The sequence below is a fragment of the Lynx rufus genome, unplaced genomic scaffold, assembly GCF_022079265.1.
Source record: "Lynx rufus isolate CCGP_SWC_20201006 ecotype Redwood Valley unplaced genomic scaffold, mLynRuf1.p SCAF_1, whole genome shotgun sequence".
Classification (NCBI taxonomy): Eukaryota; Metazoa; Chordata; class Mammalia; order Carnivora; family Felidae; genus Lynx; species Lynx rufus.
Genome location: NW_025814823.1, coordinates 174681326 through 174696112, shown reverse-complemented (window position 1 = coordinate 174696112; position 14787 = coordinate 174681326). Strand labels below are relative to the sequence as shown.

General features: G+C 48.3%; 1 protein-coding gene across 2 annotated transcripts in view; it reads left to right on the top strand.

Annotated features, from left to right (window-relative positions):
* The window catches only part of SFXN1 (sideroflexin 1), a 42592-nt gene extending 39535 nt beyond the window's left edge, over positions 1 to 3057 (top strand). For both annotated transcript variants that reach the window (XM_047090961.1, XM_047090969.1), the window contains exon 11: positions 906 to 3057. In XM_047090961.1, the coding sequence (XP_046946917.1) occupies positions 906 to 1002 (97 nt within the window). In that variant the 3' untranslated portion in view covers positions 1003 to 3057. The remainder of the gene's footprint in view (positions 1 to 905) is intronic.
* The last annotated feature ends 11730 nt before the right edge of the window (positions 3058 to 14787 follow it).

Sequence of the window (14787 nt, the reverse complement as noted above, 5' to 3'; positions counted from 1 at the left end):
ATGCTCTCTCTTTGTCTCTCAAAAATAAATAAACATTAAAAAAATCCACTGGGGCGCCTGGGTGGCTCAGTCGGTTAAGCGTCTGACTTCAGCTCAGGTCACGATCTCGCGGTCCGTGAGTTCGAGCCCCGCGTCGGGCTCTGGGCTGATGGCTCAGAGCCTGGAGCCTGCTTCCGATTCTGTGTCTCCCTCTCTCTCTGCCCCTCCCCCATTCATGCTCTGTCTCTGTCTCAAAAATAAACGTTAAAAAAAAAATTAAAAAATCCACTAAATACATGTCTTTTTTATTAATGGTGAACATTAGATTGTTCTCTTTGGGCAGTGGCTTATTACCACGTTTCCCAATACCAGCAGGGTCTGGAAGTGGTGTTGCTTATTTTTCCCAGCGAAGAAGTTTGTAAGCTTTAATGATTGTTGGGTTCTTAGGGCTCCTGTGTGGCTCAGTCAGTTAGGCATCTGACTCTTGATTTTGGCTCAGGTCATGATCTCATGGTTCATGGGATCTAGCCCCACATTGGGCTCTACGCTGAAGGCATGGAGTCTTCTTGGGATTCTCTCTCTCTCTCTCTCTCTCTCTCTCTTTCTTTCTCTCTCTGCCCCTCCAGGACTCACTCTCTCCCTCTCTCTCTCTCAAAACATAAATAAACATTAAAAAAACTAAGAATTGTTGGGTTCTTAAGTGTATTTCTTGGATTTTTAGCAACAACTAATTGTCTAAAAGGAACTGGACACTCACTTTCAGGGCCCAGGAAGCATTTTTCAAACAGGACCCTGTTTTACAATACCAGTCATGGTGGGGTGGGGGGGGTGAGGGGTGGCACGGAAAGGTCCCTTCTCTGCCGTCTGCAGATTCTAGTTCCCTGCTCCGCCCATGTAATAATCCTGTCATTTCTCCGTTATCCCAGTTCCATGTCTGTGACGAGCTTGGAGGCTGAGCTGCAAGCCAAGATCCGAGAGACCTATCCTGAATTACGGCGCGTGTACTTTAACAAGGGATTATAAAATAGGGGAAGAAACTCTACAGCTTGTCCCGCCTGCTGCAGACCTGGTGAGGAGAAGCCTGTTCAACCCGGGTTCTCCCAGTGACAGAAACCTTTTCAAGATCCACATTAGCCTTTTAGAGTCAAGCTGCCACCTACAGCACAGCACCTGGTGTGGGCCTGGCGCCCGACACCCGTTGGCTCCCTTACATTTGAATCACGGTGTAATTTACAAAAATACCCTTCCTGTAGCTTTTATAGTAATTGTTTTTCAAAGACAATATACCAGCCCTCCCCCAGAGTTTTAAAAAGCACTGTTAGGCATAGAGTAGATGTTCAGTATATACTCAATAAATACTTACTGATTATCAGTGAGCGAAAAGGAAATCTGTTTGAAATACTGAATGTTTATCCTGTTCTTGTTTCAAATCACTCAGCAGTGATTTGGGAAAACACAAAGCTCTGAGGCTAAGCTGTAAAAAACTGGACTCATAAACATTAAGGGAACTTTACTTCCAGTCTGGGCAGTGGGCAACCCCAACTAAGTGACATGTCTTTTGGATTTGTAGGATTGAAAGCTCCCCCATGTACTTCCCGAAAGGCACGGTAATAGACAAGTGTAATGAGCTGTTCCTGCCGGCCACGATTATGTGCATTCACATTGCTGGGGGATTTCTTTGATTGACTTCTAAATTTTTTGTTTTACATTCTTACAAAGTTCATCTTACCTTGCACTTGTTGACCTTAGATTCGGTTATTTACACCAAATAATCAAATCACAGAAATGTTACACGTGGAAGTATATTCAATACCAGTGCTGTGTGACTGGGTTGGATCTGGTTTGTTTGATTCTTTAGAAGTGAGAGCCCAGCTCCAGCTAGCTACATGTGTTGGTCATTCTTCTAGATCTCCTTGGCTTTCAGAAAGATGCGGAAATGTTGTGTATGTGAATCAGTGACTAAATGAATTTTCCTTGACTATTGTCTATTGCATTCTACCCTGTTTGAAAATAACGAATCCGTGGGCCACTGTTTACATCATCTGTAGTAGCTTCACCTATTTTTAACGTAACAGGTTATGTTTCACGTCTGTCGATGTTCCAGGCATATGCTAGGTGGTTGTTCTGTTGAGTGAAGACCACTCAGTTCACTTGTAATTCAGAGACTTGTAAGTGGGGGGGGGGAAATGTAGAAGCTAGTTTCGACAGATTTTTCCTGACGATGTGACCAGTCTGTATTTCCTCATAAAGAAAAAATGGTGTGCCTTGGGTCCGTGTTTCTCTTTTTCTCTGAAAGGATTATGGATCTGAAGCTTGGGGGCACCTCGAGCCTTCCTTTGTGCCACCAGAATTTTCTCTTTGAGATTTTCTGTCTTAAACCATTGGAGGCAAATTGGTTCCCCATGACATTCTGATGTATTTTGTTGCCGTAGAGGCTTCTCTTTAAATAGCGGTAAGAGCCTGAAATTGAAGGCAGATCTCCATGAGGTGCTGAAAGGGTGGTTTTTAACCTAACTAAGCGCTTGACGCCAACCCCACCTGCCCCAGCTAATCTCAGAATTCTCGCCGCCCCCTCCCCCATGAACTGTTAGGTCCCTTTCAGAATCCTAACCTTCATTGAGAAATCAGCTAGCAACTGGCTTGACGCTTGATGAACTAACCAAAATTTTGTACACGCCAGGAAGGTAGGACCAAAGCACTGTTGTAGAAGGGATAATGAACATGGAGATGTGTCTTTTTAAACACTTACTGAGGCTTCCAACCCCTGATGCTTTTATATAGAAATATTAACTGTATCATTTAATCGTGGTTTATAAAAAGGAACAAATGAACCAAGATTGGCAATTTCGCTGATCTCTTAGAAATATCTTTTCTGGAGAAAAGTCCACATGAAGTGCAATGAGCTTATAAAGGTAAATAGTTGTTCATATTTCTGGTCACGTGATAATTATGATTGTACGTATTACTGGCAGATCTTATTACTTCAGTATTAGCACGGTGTCTTTGCCAGTGTTGGAGTCAATGTATTATTTCCGTTCAACTGGATGAAATGTTAAATAAACTCAGAATGAAAATAAATTCTCTCTCATTTGTATGTAAAGGGCGATGCGGTTTTTGTGTTACAGTCGATGGTACTTTCGTTCAGACTTAACATCTGGCTACCATCAGGAACTCCTAATGAGGAAACAGTTTTCTGTGGTGCCTTTGGCAGGAAATGTTTTCCTGTGTGGGGCTACCAGTCTTCCACCTTCTCGAACACCATATGCGCCGGGCACCCACCCTCTGCCCCCCGCCCCGTGGTGTCATTCCAGGAACGTTTGTTATGAGCACGGGGGGGTTGGGGGGCGGGGGGATGTCCCACTGCACATGGTTGGTGAGGTGCATTTGCTTTCATACTGTTTGTCAGCTGCTAATGTGGAACTAGCATTTTCTGTCGTTCAGAGAGAAAATCTAAGTTAACCCAAGATTGGGGAGCGCCTTATTAACAGACTCAATAAAAGATTGCGCATTGTAACCTTGTCGTTCACGTCTCTGCATCTGTTCTGCTACCGTTCCCTCCGTCCATCACTCAGATTAATTATACTCAAGAACGTGGGTCCAGAAGTCACAGCTGGTAGAATCTTGGTCGTACCCACTGTGGCAATCGATGTGTTTGGGCAGCTGACATTCTCTGTGACCTTCAGTTTCCTTTGTTCGCTTTGGTTATGTGGAGAAAATAATTGAAGCTACTTCATAGAGCTGTAAACATGAGCAAGACCGTCCCCGTACGGCAATTCGCATATCGCCTGGCACCTCGTGAACATTCAATGAATGGCTGCCCGTGGTATATTTATGAGTTCTAGAGACACGGAGAATACCAGTTCCTCGGTATTCATGGTAAGATTTTAGAACCCCAGCAACCTTCCCAGAGATAACCCACAGCCTAACTGCAATTCCTAGGTTAAAATGGTCAAACGGAGACACTTGGATCCATCCTGTCAAATGTCTAACAAGGTTTTGCCTACACGAGACCAAGGTAGGAAAAGTCTGTGCTTGCAGATGAGAAAAGCGGGGCTTCCAATGGTGAAGCGCATGCCCAGGGCTGCTCCTGGTCACTAGAAAACTGCGGTGGCAGCCAAGATCAGACACCCAGACTTCCAGCCCTGTCTGAGAAAGTAAACCACTGGAATGCTCAAAATTAGGTTTGTTTTTGTTTTGCATATGCAGAATTTTACTGAAAGCTGAAGAAAAATAAGGTCATGTTTGTTGTGATGAATATAAGATGTCACTTAAAATGTAGATATTAAAAGTGTGGTCCATAGACCAGAATATCCAAGTGTGTTAGAAATGCAAGTTCTCGGGGCGCCTGGGTGGCTCAGTTGGTTAAGCGTCTGACTTCTGCTCAGGTCATGACCTCTTGGTTCATGAGTTCAATCCCCACGTCGGGCTCTGTGCTACCAGCTCGGAGCCTGGACCCTGCTTTGGATTTTGTGCCTCCCTTTCTCTCTTCCTCTCCGCCCCCCCCCCCCCACACACATTCTCTCTCTCTCTCTGTCTCGCTCTCGCTTTCTCAAAAATAAACATTAGGAAGGGAGGGAGAGAGGGAGGAAGGAAAGGAAGGAAGGAAGGAAAGGAAGGAAGGAAACTTCTCAGGTCCCACTCCAGACCTCCCAAACCAGAACCTGCAGGATAACAGGAGCCCCAGGGACACCTTGACAAGTTCTGGCTGTAGCCGAACCTCTTGGTGTTCCCTGAGAGCTGAGTGTCCTTGCGTCAATTTCAGATCAACCTACAATTTTCCATGAATTGGCATATTTTGCCCCCCACCAGATTCCAAGAAAGTTCAAGGCTCAGTGTTGACGTACTTAGGAAACCAGTATCAATAAGCTTATGAGAGCAGGGATTTCTGTTTTGTTCACTGCCATATCTCCAGCACCTAGAACAACCGGTACCAGGCAAGGATCCGTGTGATCATTGGGTTCAAACTGGGCTCTTCCCAGGAATCTGAAAAAGCGGCCTCCCATTTCCTTGCAGAAAAGAATCCATTTTGTGTCATCACCAGGATGTGTCAGGAGTGGAGCACAATTTTCTGGGGCTAGAGCCCGAAACAAACATCGTCCCTGGAAATTGAGAGGGGAAATGGCTGTCAGCAACCAAGCTGCATTCCTTTGACAAAGGAGCATTCCTTTGTCACTGAGGACATCACTGCCCCTAAAGCCTCTGGAGCAGAAAGAACACTTGGGATGATGCACATTTAATCCTCAAGGAGCCCATCATATCCCCATCTCTTTAAAGAGAAGGAGTACCTGAGTGGCTCAGCCGGGTAAGCGTCCGACTCTTGATTTGGGCTCAGGTCATGAACTCGGGGTCGTGGGATTGAGCCCCATGCTCTGTGCTGACAGAATAGAGCCTGTTTGGGATTCTCTCTCCCTCTCTCTCTGCCCCTTTCCCGCTCGTGCACACATGCACGCGCTCTCTCTCTCTCAAAATAAACTTTTTAAAAAAGAATTTGAGGCTCAGCAAAGTGCACTAACTTGTCTAGTGTCACACAGTGGCCCAGCCACCATCTCAATCCAGGCCTGTCAAACTCAAGTAGTTCCCACTGTATTTCACAGCTTCTCCATTAATAGGAATAATTATAACGGACTTTGGAATAGCATTTTATGATATTCCAAGTGGTTGCGTGCTTTTTTTTTTTTCGTATATCACTCCTTATAATTCCCCCAAAGCTTTCATCTCCATTCAAAGGTGGGAAAACAGACTTGGAGAAGTGGGATGACTGGCCACAAACCTAACTTGGTTCATTCAAAGAACTATGAAAGATTGTTCACATTCCCATAGACACACACACACACACACACTCACACTCACATGCAAGGTTTGTGGAACATGTAGGTCTGCGAGGTCATTTCCAGATAAAGTCCCAGATTAAAATAAGAATCAGGAGCAACGGTTCTTAAAATGCATTCCCTGGACCAGCAGCAGCGACACTGGGAACTAGAAATGCGTGTTCTCAGGCCCTTTCCATAAGTACTGAATCAGAAAGTCTGAAGGTGGGGCACAGCCAGCTCTGAACAAGCCTCCCCCGCGCGATTCTGATGCATCCAACGTTAATGAACCACCGCGGTGTTGTTAGGATGAAAGGCTGAGGTCGAATTCAGCTCCGTTCCGTGATTTGAGGCAGGCTAAGCGATCTGAACCTCAGTGTCCTCTTCTGTAGCAAGAAAATAACACCGCTTCCCTCACGGGCTACTTGTGAGAATTCGGGGAGTGTTCATAAAGAGACAACACTAGCCGGGTGCCTGGCGCGGGGCACACGCCCTCAGCACTTTGTAGCTAAGCTTCCAAGTGCAGATCCCAGGGGCTGAAAGTTTGACAACACTCTGGGGGATCCTGCTGAGAAACAGGCACTCCCATGACCGCCGGTGGGTGTGCAACCTGCTATGATTTCCCTGCAAGACAGTCCGCGGTATCTATGAAAACTTACAAAAGCACATGCCCTGTTTTAAGCAATTCCTCTTCTAAGAATTAATCCCACAGATGAGTACACTCAGGTTCTTGGAAGGCCCGCCTACTCCCACGGGAGCCATATGGATGCAAGGTCAGGCGGAGGTTGGAGGAAGGGGGAGGTTGAGGGGTATTTCCAGAGAAATTACTAGGCAGGAAAAAAAGTTACTGTAGGGTAATCTAAAATATAACAATATGTTTTCCCTTGGGAACTTTTAATTTTTTTTAAGGTTTCATTTATCTTTGAGAGAGCACAAGTACGGGAGGGGCAGAGAGAAGGGGACAGAAGATCTGAAACCCGCTCCTCGCTGACAGCAGCCAGCCCAATGTGATGTGAGGCTCGAACTCAGATCATGACCAGAGGCGAAGTCCAACGTTGAACCGCCTGAGCCACCCAGGTGCCCCTCCCTTGGGAACTTTAAAAAAAATTTTTCTGATTGGGATTCTTGCAAGAGAGATAGATAAATGGATTAATAACAGTCCATTGTCGCTAATATAAATAAGTCGAGAAGAAAGTCAATCTCTGGATGATGGGATTATAAGCGATTTTTAAATTTTCTCCTTTATGCTCTTCTGAGTTTTCAGACTTCTGCTCCGGAATTCAGGACACATTAAATACTATTTTTTAAAACCTCTGTGTAGGATAACCCCAATTTTCTAATAATAAATGCACGGATCTGTATAAAAGACGTATTAGAAGCATATACACCAAAATGGTGAACAGTTGGTGTCTCTGGGTTTACAGGCAATCTTTATTTTCTTTATAGTTTTCCGTGTCACATACTTTCTGGAATGCATCTGTATTCCTTTTATAAGCAGAAGAACGTCAAGTTCAGGCTGCTGAATAATGCCTTGGCTTTATCTTCCTCATAGGATCATTGCCAGTCCCAAGCGGGCTCCCCTGGTTTCCGAGCTCCGGTGGGAGGGAGCTGCAGCGCTAAGAGGCGCCACTAGGGTGCAGCATTGCCTGCGAGATCGCGCGGCTGAGTCTCCCCCCCCCCCCCCCCCCCCCCCCCCCCCCCGCGCTCCCCGCAGCTGACCGTAGGTGTCCCAAGGCAAGGGACTGTGGTGGCAGGAGAACTTGCATCTCTGAATTTCCGAGGCCAACTCGGGAAGAGAGGAGAGGACGCTTTGAGAAACACGATCTCTCCAGCTGCGGCAAGCTGGAAAGATGGCCAGGTTTGGTGTAGGACAGGCAGGGAAGGATCTATCCGTGGAAGCACCTGATGCGGGTGGGGGTGGGGCAGAACACAGAACAATGGTAGACGGACCCAGGGCGTACCCTCAGGGCCATCGGCGCTGTGACACAGGCCGGTGACACCAGGAGGATGAACCCTGAAAGCTCCGGGAGGGGAGCTGGGAATGGGGGGCGGGGACTTTAGGGAATGGTACATCATCTGACATCAGTAGGATGAGGAGGAATTACTGATGGGGAAGAGAAAGGAGCGATGAAGAAAATGGGGGCTTCTGGTTGGAGGGAACAGTCAATGGGAGGACCTGGAGAGCGGAGAAAGGGTGGCTAAATACGCTGTGCAAAGGCCAGCGCTCTCAGGAAGATGCCAGCTCCTGGGTGGGGGATGGGGGGGGTGGGTAGAGTAGTGAGATCCCTTCAGTGCCCAGAGAAGGAGCATCATGTTCATCCTGAAAGCCTGGGCTCATTCTGAAGGGTTTTGTGCAGGGGAGAAACAGTAGTCAAATCCTAGCTCTGCCACTTGCTATTTTCATGATATGGGAAAAGCCAGTTCCCCTCTCGGAGCCTTAGTTTTCTCATCTGTAAAACGGAGACAGTAAAACCCACTCTTTGGTCTTGCGAAGCTTAAAAGAGGTAAACGCTTGGGGCGCCTGGGTGGCTAAGTTGGATAAGCCTCTGACTTCGGCTCAGGTCATGATCTCACAGTTCATGGGTTAGAGCCCCATGTTGGGCTCTGTGCTGACAGCCCACAGCCTGGATCCTGCTTCCAATTCTGTGTATCCCTCTCTCTCTCTCTCTCTCTCTCTCTCTCTCTGCCCCTCTCCCGCTCATACTCCTGTCTCTCTCTCTCTCTCTCAAAAATAAATAAATGTTAAAAAAAATTTTTTTAAAAGAGGTAAATGGAGAACCCCGAATCATGACTTTCCTTCCCTGGTCTTTTTATTTTTTCTGCAATAGCATTCGAATGGAAAAACCAGACAAACGCCATTGCCAGTATGGCCACGGTGTCAGCTTGGCAAACATTAGTAGTCCAGGGGGGTCATCCCAGCTAGCTTCCAGTGGCCAGGAAATCATTTCATCGTGTGTGATTGCAATCAAGAACACATTCTGCCCTCTTATTCCCGTTTATAATGAAATGTATTTTAATCATGTGCAATCTCCAGGAAAGATGGTAACACAGAGAACAGTTTTTCTTTAAAAAAAGAAAAACATAATAAAAAGCTAAAAATAGAGACTAAACCAGCTACTGTATTGAAATGCTAAAGGATGCAACCTCCTGGCACAGATCGAATAACAATGTTGGCTCAGAATGCAAGGGGTGGGGTGGTACCGGGACCCCATTCCCGGGCAGAGTCCCATCAGCTGGCGCTTTCTGGGGTGGGTGCAGGTGGGGACAGATGCAGGAAGCACAGGAACACAGCAGATGTTTCCCTCTGGCCAGAAGAATGAGTGCCCATTTTGCAAGGGCAAAATCTGGACAGTGGAGGAAAAACACGAAGGACTCCCAAGCTGTAGGTAGAGCCTGACAATGTAAAGTGGAGGGAGGAAGGAGAGGCAGAGGACAGAGAAGCGTGGACCACAGCTCTAAGTTGGCGAGTTGAGAGTAGGAAAGAGAGGGTTTGGGCACAGAGAGAGGCAGCCATGGGGAGATGCATCCGTAAAAGTCAGCTGGGTATTAAGAGGGCGCCCCATCTGAGTAGGGTTTCTCACGCCTGGTTTCCAAAACCACCTGAGGAACATTCCCCAGTTCCCATGCCTCAGGTGTTATCCAAACCAACTGCATCAGTATCTGGGGGTGGCCTGGGGACTGGCATTTTAGGCTCCCCAGGTCATGCCAGGGTTGAGAACCACTGTTCTGGAGATCGAGGGTACTTTCAAATATTTTTTTTTTAAGTTTACTTATTTTGAGAGAGAGACAGTTGAGGAGAGGCAGAGAGAGAGAGAGAGAGAGAGAGAGAGAGAGAGAGAATCCCAAGCAGGCTCCACACTGTCAGTGCAGAGCCCGATGCGGGACTCTAACTCACAAATCGTGAGATCGTGACCTGAGCCGAGGTCAGATGCTTAACTGAGTCACCCAGGCACCCCACTACTTGCAAATAATTTAATGACTTTGGGGGTGCTCAGGGGGGCTTTTGAGGCACCGCAGTGTATGAATGTCCTCCGCTGAGCTAACGCTGCGGACGGACGTGTGTCATCCTTTAAATCCACCCAAACACCAGTGAGCCCCCATTTACAGAGATGGCTAACGTTCACTGCGCAATTATTTTGCCTTTTCACCACCTCACTGAATCTCACGACACGCTGTGAAATAACCGCTTCACAGATGCAAGTGTGACATTTCAGGCCCCGGCCTGAATACGTGGCAGCTAATACGTGGCAGAGGCAGAACAGTACAGTACAGCAGCTGTGCCTCGTGTCCTGCCCGGGCCCGCCCTCCCCTCAGCCTGCCTGCCACCCGAAGGAGGGGACGGAGCCAGCCTCTGACCCCAAATCCCACCACTAAGGCTCCGTTCAGAGCAGCCTGCGCAAAGGACCCCGGAAGAGCGTTGCATGCAAACAGTAGATGGCCCCAAGACGGCAACGTGTGGGTTGTGGACAGGATGTCTCTGTAGAGACTCTAGTAGGAAGGGAGCTTGCCTTTTGAAAAAAAAAAAAAAAAATGAAGCTTCTGGAGCCCTGCAGGTGCTCAGTTCTGGGCACGCACCTGCTTCTCTGTTCGTTCCCATCCCAGCAACCGCCCTGGCTCCGCGTTGCTCTCCTCCCCCTCCCCCTGCCTTCCGTCTAGCCTCAACCTCTCCGGCCTAAAGAGCTCTTTAAGTTGCACTGCAAAAATAATACATGCTTAGAAGAATAGACTAAGAGAACACGGAAATGGATCAAGTGATAGCTTCCCTCTTCTCGTTTCCCAGTCCCAGCTCCCAACACTGCATCTCCGAGGGAAACCTGCAGAATAACGTGGTCTGTGTTTATCCAGACCGCGTATGTGCGGATGCAAACATGCATGCTCACCTGTCATGGGTGTGGTTTGGCTTTGTCTATAAAAATGAAATTTTAGGGGGTGCCTGGTTGGCTCAGGTCACGATCCCAGGGTCATGGGATTGAGCCCTGGGTCGGGCCTTGCGCTGAGCGTGGAGACTGCTTGGGATCCTCTCTCTCTCCCTCTGCCCCTCCTCTGGTCGTGCTCTCTCTTCTCTCAAAACTTAAAAATAAAAATCAAAGAAATCTTAGTATACATATTAAATTACATGCAACCTCATTCTTTCCCCTTAAAAATATGCCGTGGGTATTTTTCTTACTTTAAAAAATTTTTCTCTTTCTTTAAGTAATCTCTACACCCAATATGGGGCTCAAACTCACAACCCAAAGACCAAAAAGAATCACGTGGGCTTCTGACTGAGCCAGCCAGGTGCCCCCACTGTGGACATTTTTCAAGGTGACAAAGGTAGATCTTCCTCATTCTTGTTAGGAGTTTTACAGAAGTTCAAAATAATAATTCCTAGAATTTACTTACCCTTCCCCAATCAATCGACAGTGCCATTATTTCCGTGGTTTTTCTATTTAAAAAAAAAAATGCTGTGGTGAATATTCCTGTATGTAGTTTTCTATTCCCCTGACACTGTTGTTTCTTTAAGAGAAATTCCTAGAAGTGAGATTAGCTGGGTCGTAGGCTGTGACCTTTTCAAATTTTGATGGTGATGGCGGTGACGATAAGGATAGAAGCTGACTGCATTTAGCATTGACTTTGAAGTGCCAGGCATTATAAGCACATTTTACTCACTATTTCATTGAAGTCTTTTATCAAGTCTATAAGATACATCCTCTTATTGTCCTCATTTCTCATGCAGTGACCTTGAGGCCTACAGAGGTTGGCTCCCTTGCCCCAAATCACATGGCCAGTAAACAGACCGTCCTCCAAAAAGGTGATGCCAATTTCCACTGTAGCAACAGGACCCCTTTCTTCACATCTTCCCCAACAGAGGATGTAATGGTCTCTGTGCGAAGTAACAATCAAAAGGTACCTCTCTTTGGGTTTGCTTCTTACTCCTTGAGGTTGCGTACCTTCTGCGGTCCCCGTCACTACAGCCCTGTTTCAGACCATCGTCTCTTCCACTTGGACCAGAGCCTTCGTGGGCACCTGCTGCCAGGATTCCCCCTTCCAGTTCATCCTTCACACTGTCTGAACAGGCTCACCCTCTCCTGAAGCCCTTTGACAAAGTTCTGGTTCCTGGATCCGACCGTTGAGGCCCTGCCAGCCTGTCCAAGTTGGCATTTTCCCTCTGGCCTTCCTGTCCCTTTCCTATCAGCTTTCACAAACCACGTCCACGTACTTCCACATGGACATGCCATTATCTCTGGAATGGCCTTTCCATCTTTGATATGCCCAGAAAACTCCTACTCATCCTTCAGAGCCCAACCAAAATGGCCCCTCTTAAAATCCAGGTGAAACCAAGAATACCAAAATGTTATCTGTGACAGAGACTCAAGTGATATTTATTTCTGTTATATGCTTTTTTTTCTAAATGTTTTGCAACGAGTAACCATTACTTTCATAAGTAGGAAAAATAAAATAACTTTAATTTTCGAACACGTCTCAGCTGAAACGTTTTAGTCTGTGCTTTTTGGTTTATATTGGGGTCAAAGTAGGTGTCCTTTCCTTCTGAGAAAATTTCCAGAGTGGATGGCATATAGTTGAACCTCAATAAGTGGCTGCTGAATGCACTGATTAATTAACAAGTCAAGCACACCCTCACACACACCTTGGCTGACTTCTAAAACATAAGCCCCTCATGCATTCAAAAGAAGTCTCCCCCCTCGGCTCCCCTGCCCCAGAAACTAGAGATGGGCATGATCCTCCAGCAAGCCCTGATGTGTGACAATTTCAGGGCTCCTCTGAGTCTTTGCTGTCTAAGAGAGCAGACATCATCTATGTGACTCAGGGATGGGCCCGTGTCCCATTCCCAAATGTGGAAGGCACAGTCTGGGAGCAAATTCTGCCCCCTCTGATCCCTCGCGTTGACCCTAGGTGTGAGGGGCAACCTCTACAAATTAGGCGGCTAGGGACCGCGTGTCTCCTTCCTGGGGACTTGTAAGGTTTCAGAGAATTCGCTTCTCTCCTCAGGCGGTGTTTATATGGGTACCTGTGTATCAGCTATCTATTGCTACGTAATAAACATTCCAAGCAGTGTCTTAAAAACAGTGAGGGTTCGTTACTTTGCCTGATTCTGTGGGTTGGCTGGGTGATCTTCGGCTGGTTCACCTGGCCTCCCTCATGCAGCTGCGTTGGTTGCCGGAAGGTCTAAGATGGCCCCTGCCTGGTAGTTTAGGTTGGCTGTTGGCTGGGACACCTTGGTGCCCCTCCTTACGGCCTCTCATCTTCCAATAGGCTAGACCGGTTTCCTTGCATGGGCCTCAGGACGGTGCTCCAAGAGGAAAAGGTCCCAGTCCCCCAAGCACTTACGAAGCCTCTGTTTACCCAGTGTTTACTGGTATCCCATTGACCAAAGCAGGTCACCTGGCCAAGAGTAGCGTCAGCTGGGGAGGAGGCTTGGCCCCTGCCCCTCGATGGGAGCAGTGGCAGAGGGGACAAAGCTGGATCCCCACTTAGCTGCTGGACCAGTGAGATTATAGATGGGTGTGTCCACCCATTGGGGGGAGATGTCAAAGGGAGCAGATGTGGGGGAGCCTGGGTGGCTCAGTCGGTTAAGCGTCCGACTTCGGCTCAGGTCATGATCTCACGGTCCGTGAGTTCGAGCCCCGCGTCGGGCTCTGTGCTGACATCTCAGAGCCTGGAGCCTGCTTCGGATTCTGTGTCTCCCTCTCTCTCTGACCCTCCCCTGTTCATGCTCTGTCTCTCTCTGTCTCAAAAATAAAGAAACATTAAAAAATAATTAAAAAAAAAAGGGAGCAGATGTGGATGACACCCACACCTGGGCCTGCACTAGGGGAGCTAGAGCCCCAAGACCACCCCTGGGTGTCCCCTAGTCCCCAGGCTCTCCGAGCCTCAGTGCTAAACAGGATAGGACTTGAGGAAAGCCACTGTGGTGGGGAAGGAAGGCGGGTCCTGAGGAGAAGCCAGTCCCCGTGGAAGGGGGGGTGGTTTCCAAAAGCCGGAGAGAGGCCTGACAGTTTCTTAGTTCCAAGACGTGTGTCTGGCCGCCAGCCTCTTGCTGGGAGACAGAGCTCAGGACCAGCTCTAGCTGAGGCCACGCTCTTCCTGGGAAGTACCCGCCAGTGGCTGGGCGTGGCAGGGGCACTCGGGCCCGGCCATTTCTGTCCAGTGCAAGTCTTCTAAGAACAATCTTTGCTCTACAACTGCATGCTGCCCTGGCCAAATGTCAGAGCTGTACCACCGTCTGAGGGTCTCCCTGAGTCATCCCCTTGCCCTCATCTTTCATGGGCCTTATGCCCCCTGAGCCCTCTGCTCTGCTATGATTATTGAGCATTTATTATGCCCCAGGCACCGTGCTAAGTGATCTGTGCGCGTTGCCGTTTAGTCCCCACGGCAATGTATGAAGCAGGGGCTGATATCATCCCCATTCTCTGGGTGAGGAAACTGAGGAGCAGAGAGATTATATGGCTGGCCCGGAGGCCTTTGGCCAGTACGAGGCCAGGCCGGGTGTTTGAGTCTGCGCCTCCGGAGGGCAGGTCCCTGGGCCGCGACTGGGCAGTCTCATTTCTATGGCCTCCCAGCCTCAGGTTTTCTAGACTTTCATTTCCTCCAAACTGAAAACACCACACTTCAGTTCTTGGAATCTAATTTTGGAATGAAGTTTCCTGGGACTCGGGTCAGACATTCATCAGCAAGAGCTAAAATTAAAGGCTTCTCCTCAGCGTGCCTGTGTCAGAAGGGCCCCCACGGAGACTTGAGTCTGACTTGAGTCAGAAGGAAGGCACCCCGTGCACGTGGAGCATGAGCAAGGCTCAGTTTCCCCAGCTTCGGCAGGGACTCACGAGCCAAAAGACCCGAGCTGGGTGGATGCTGCAGGTTCGAGGAAGGGCGAGGTCTGTTGACCCCTCGCACCAGAAATGCGCCCCAGTGAATGACATGGGGGGGGGGGGTTCCCCGCAAGGCGCCCGCCTCACCACAGAAGCACAGAGTTCCCTGCCCCAGGGAGGACCAACCCCTCACC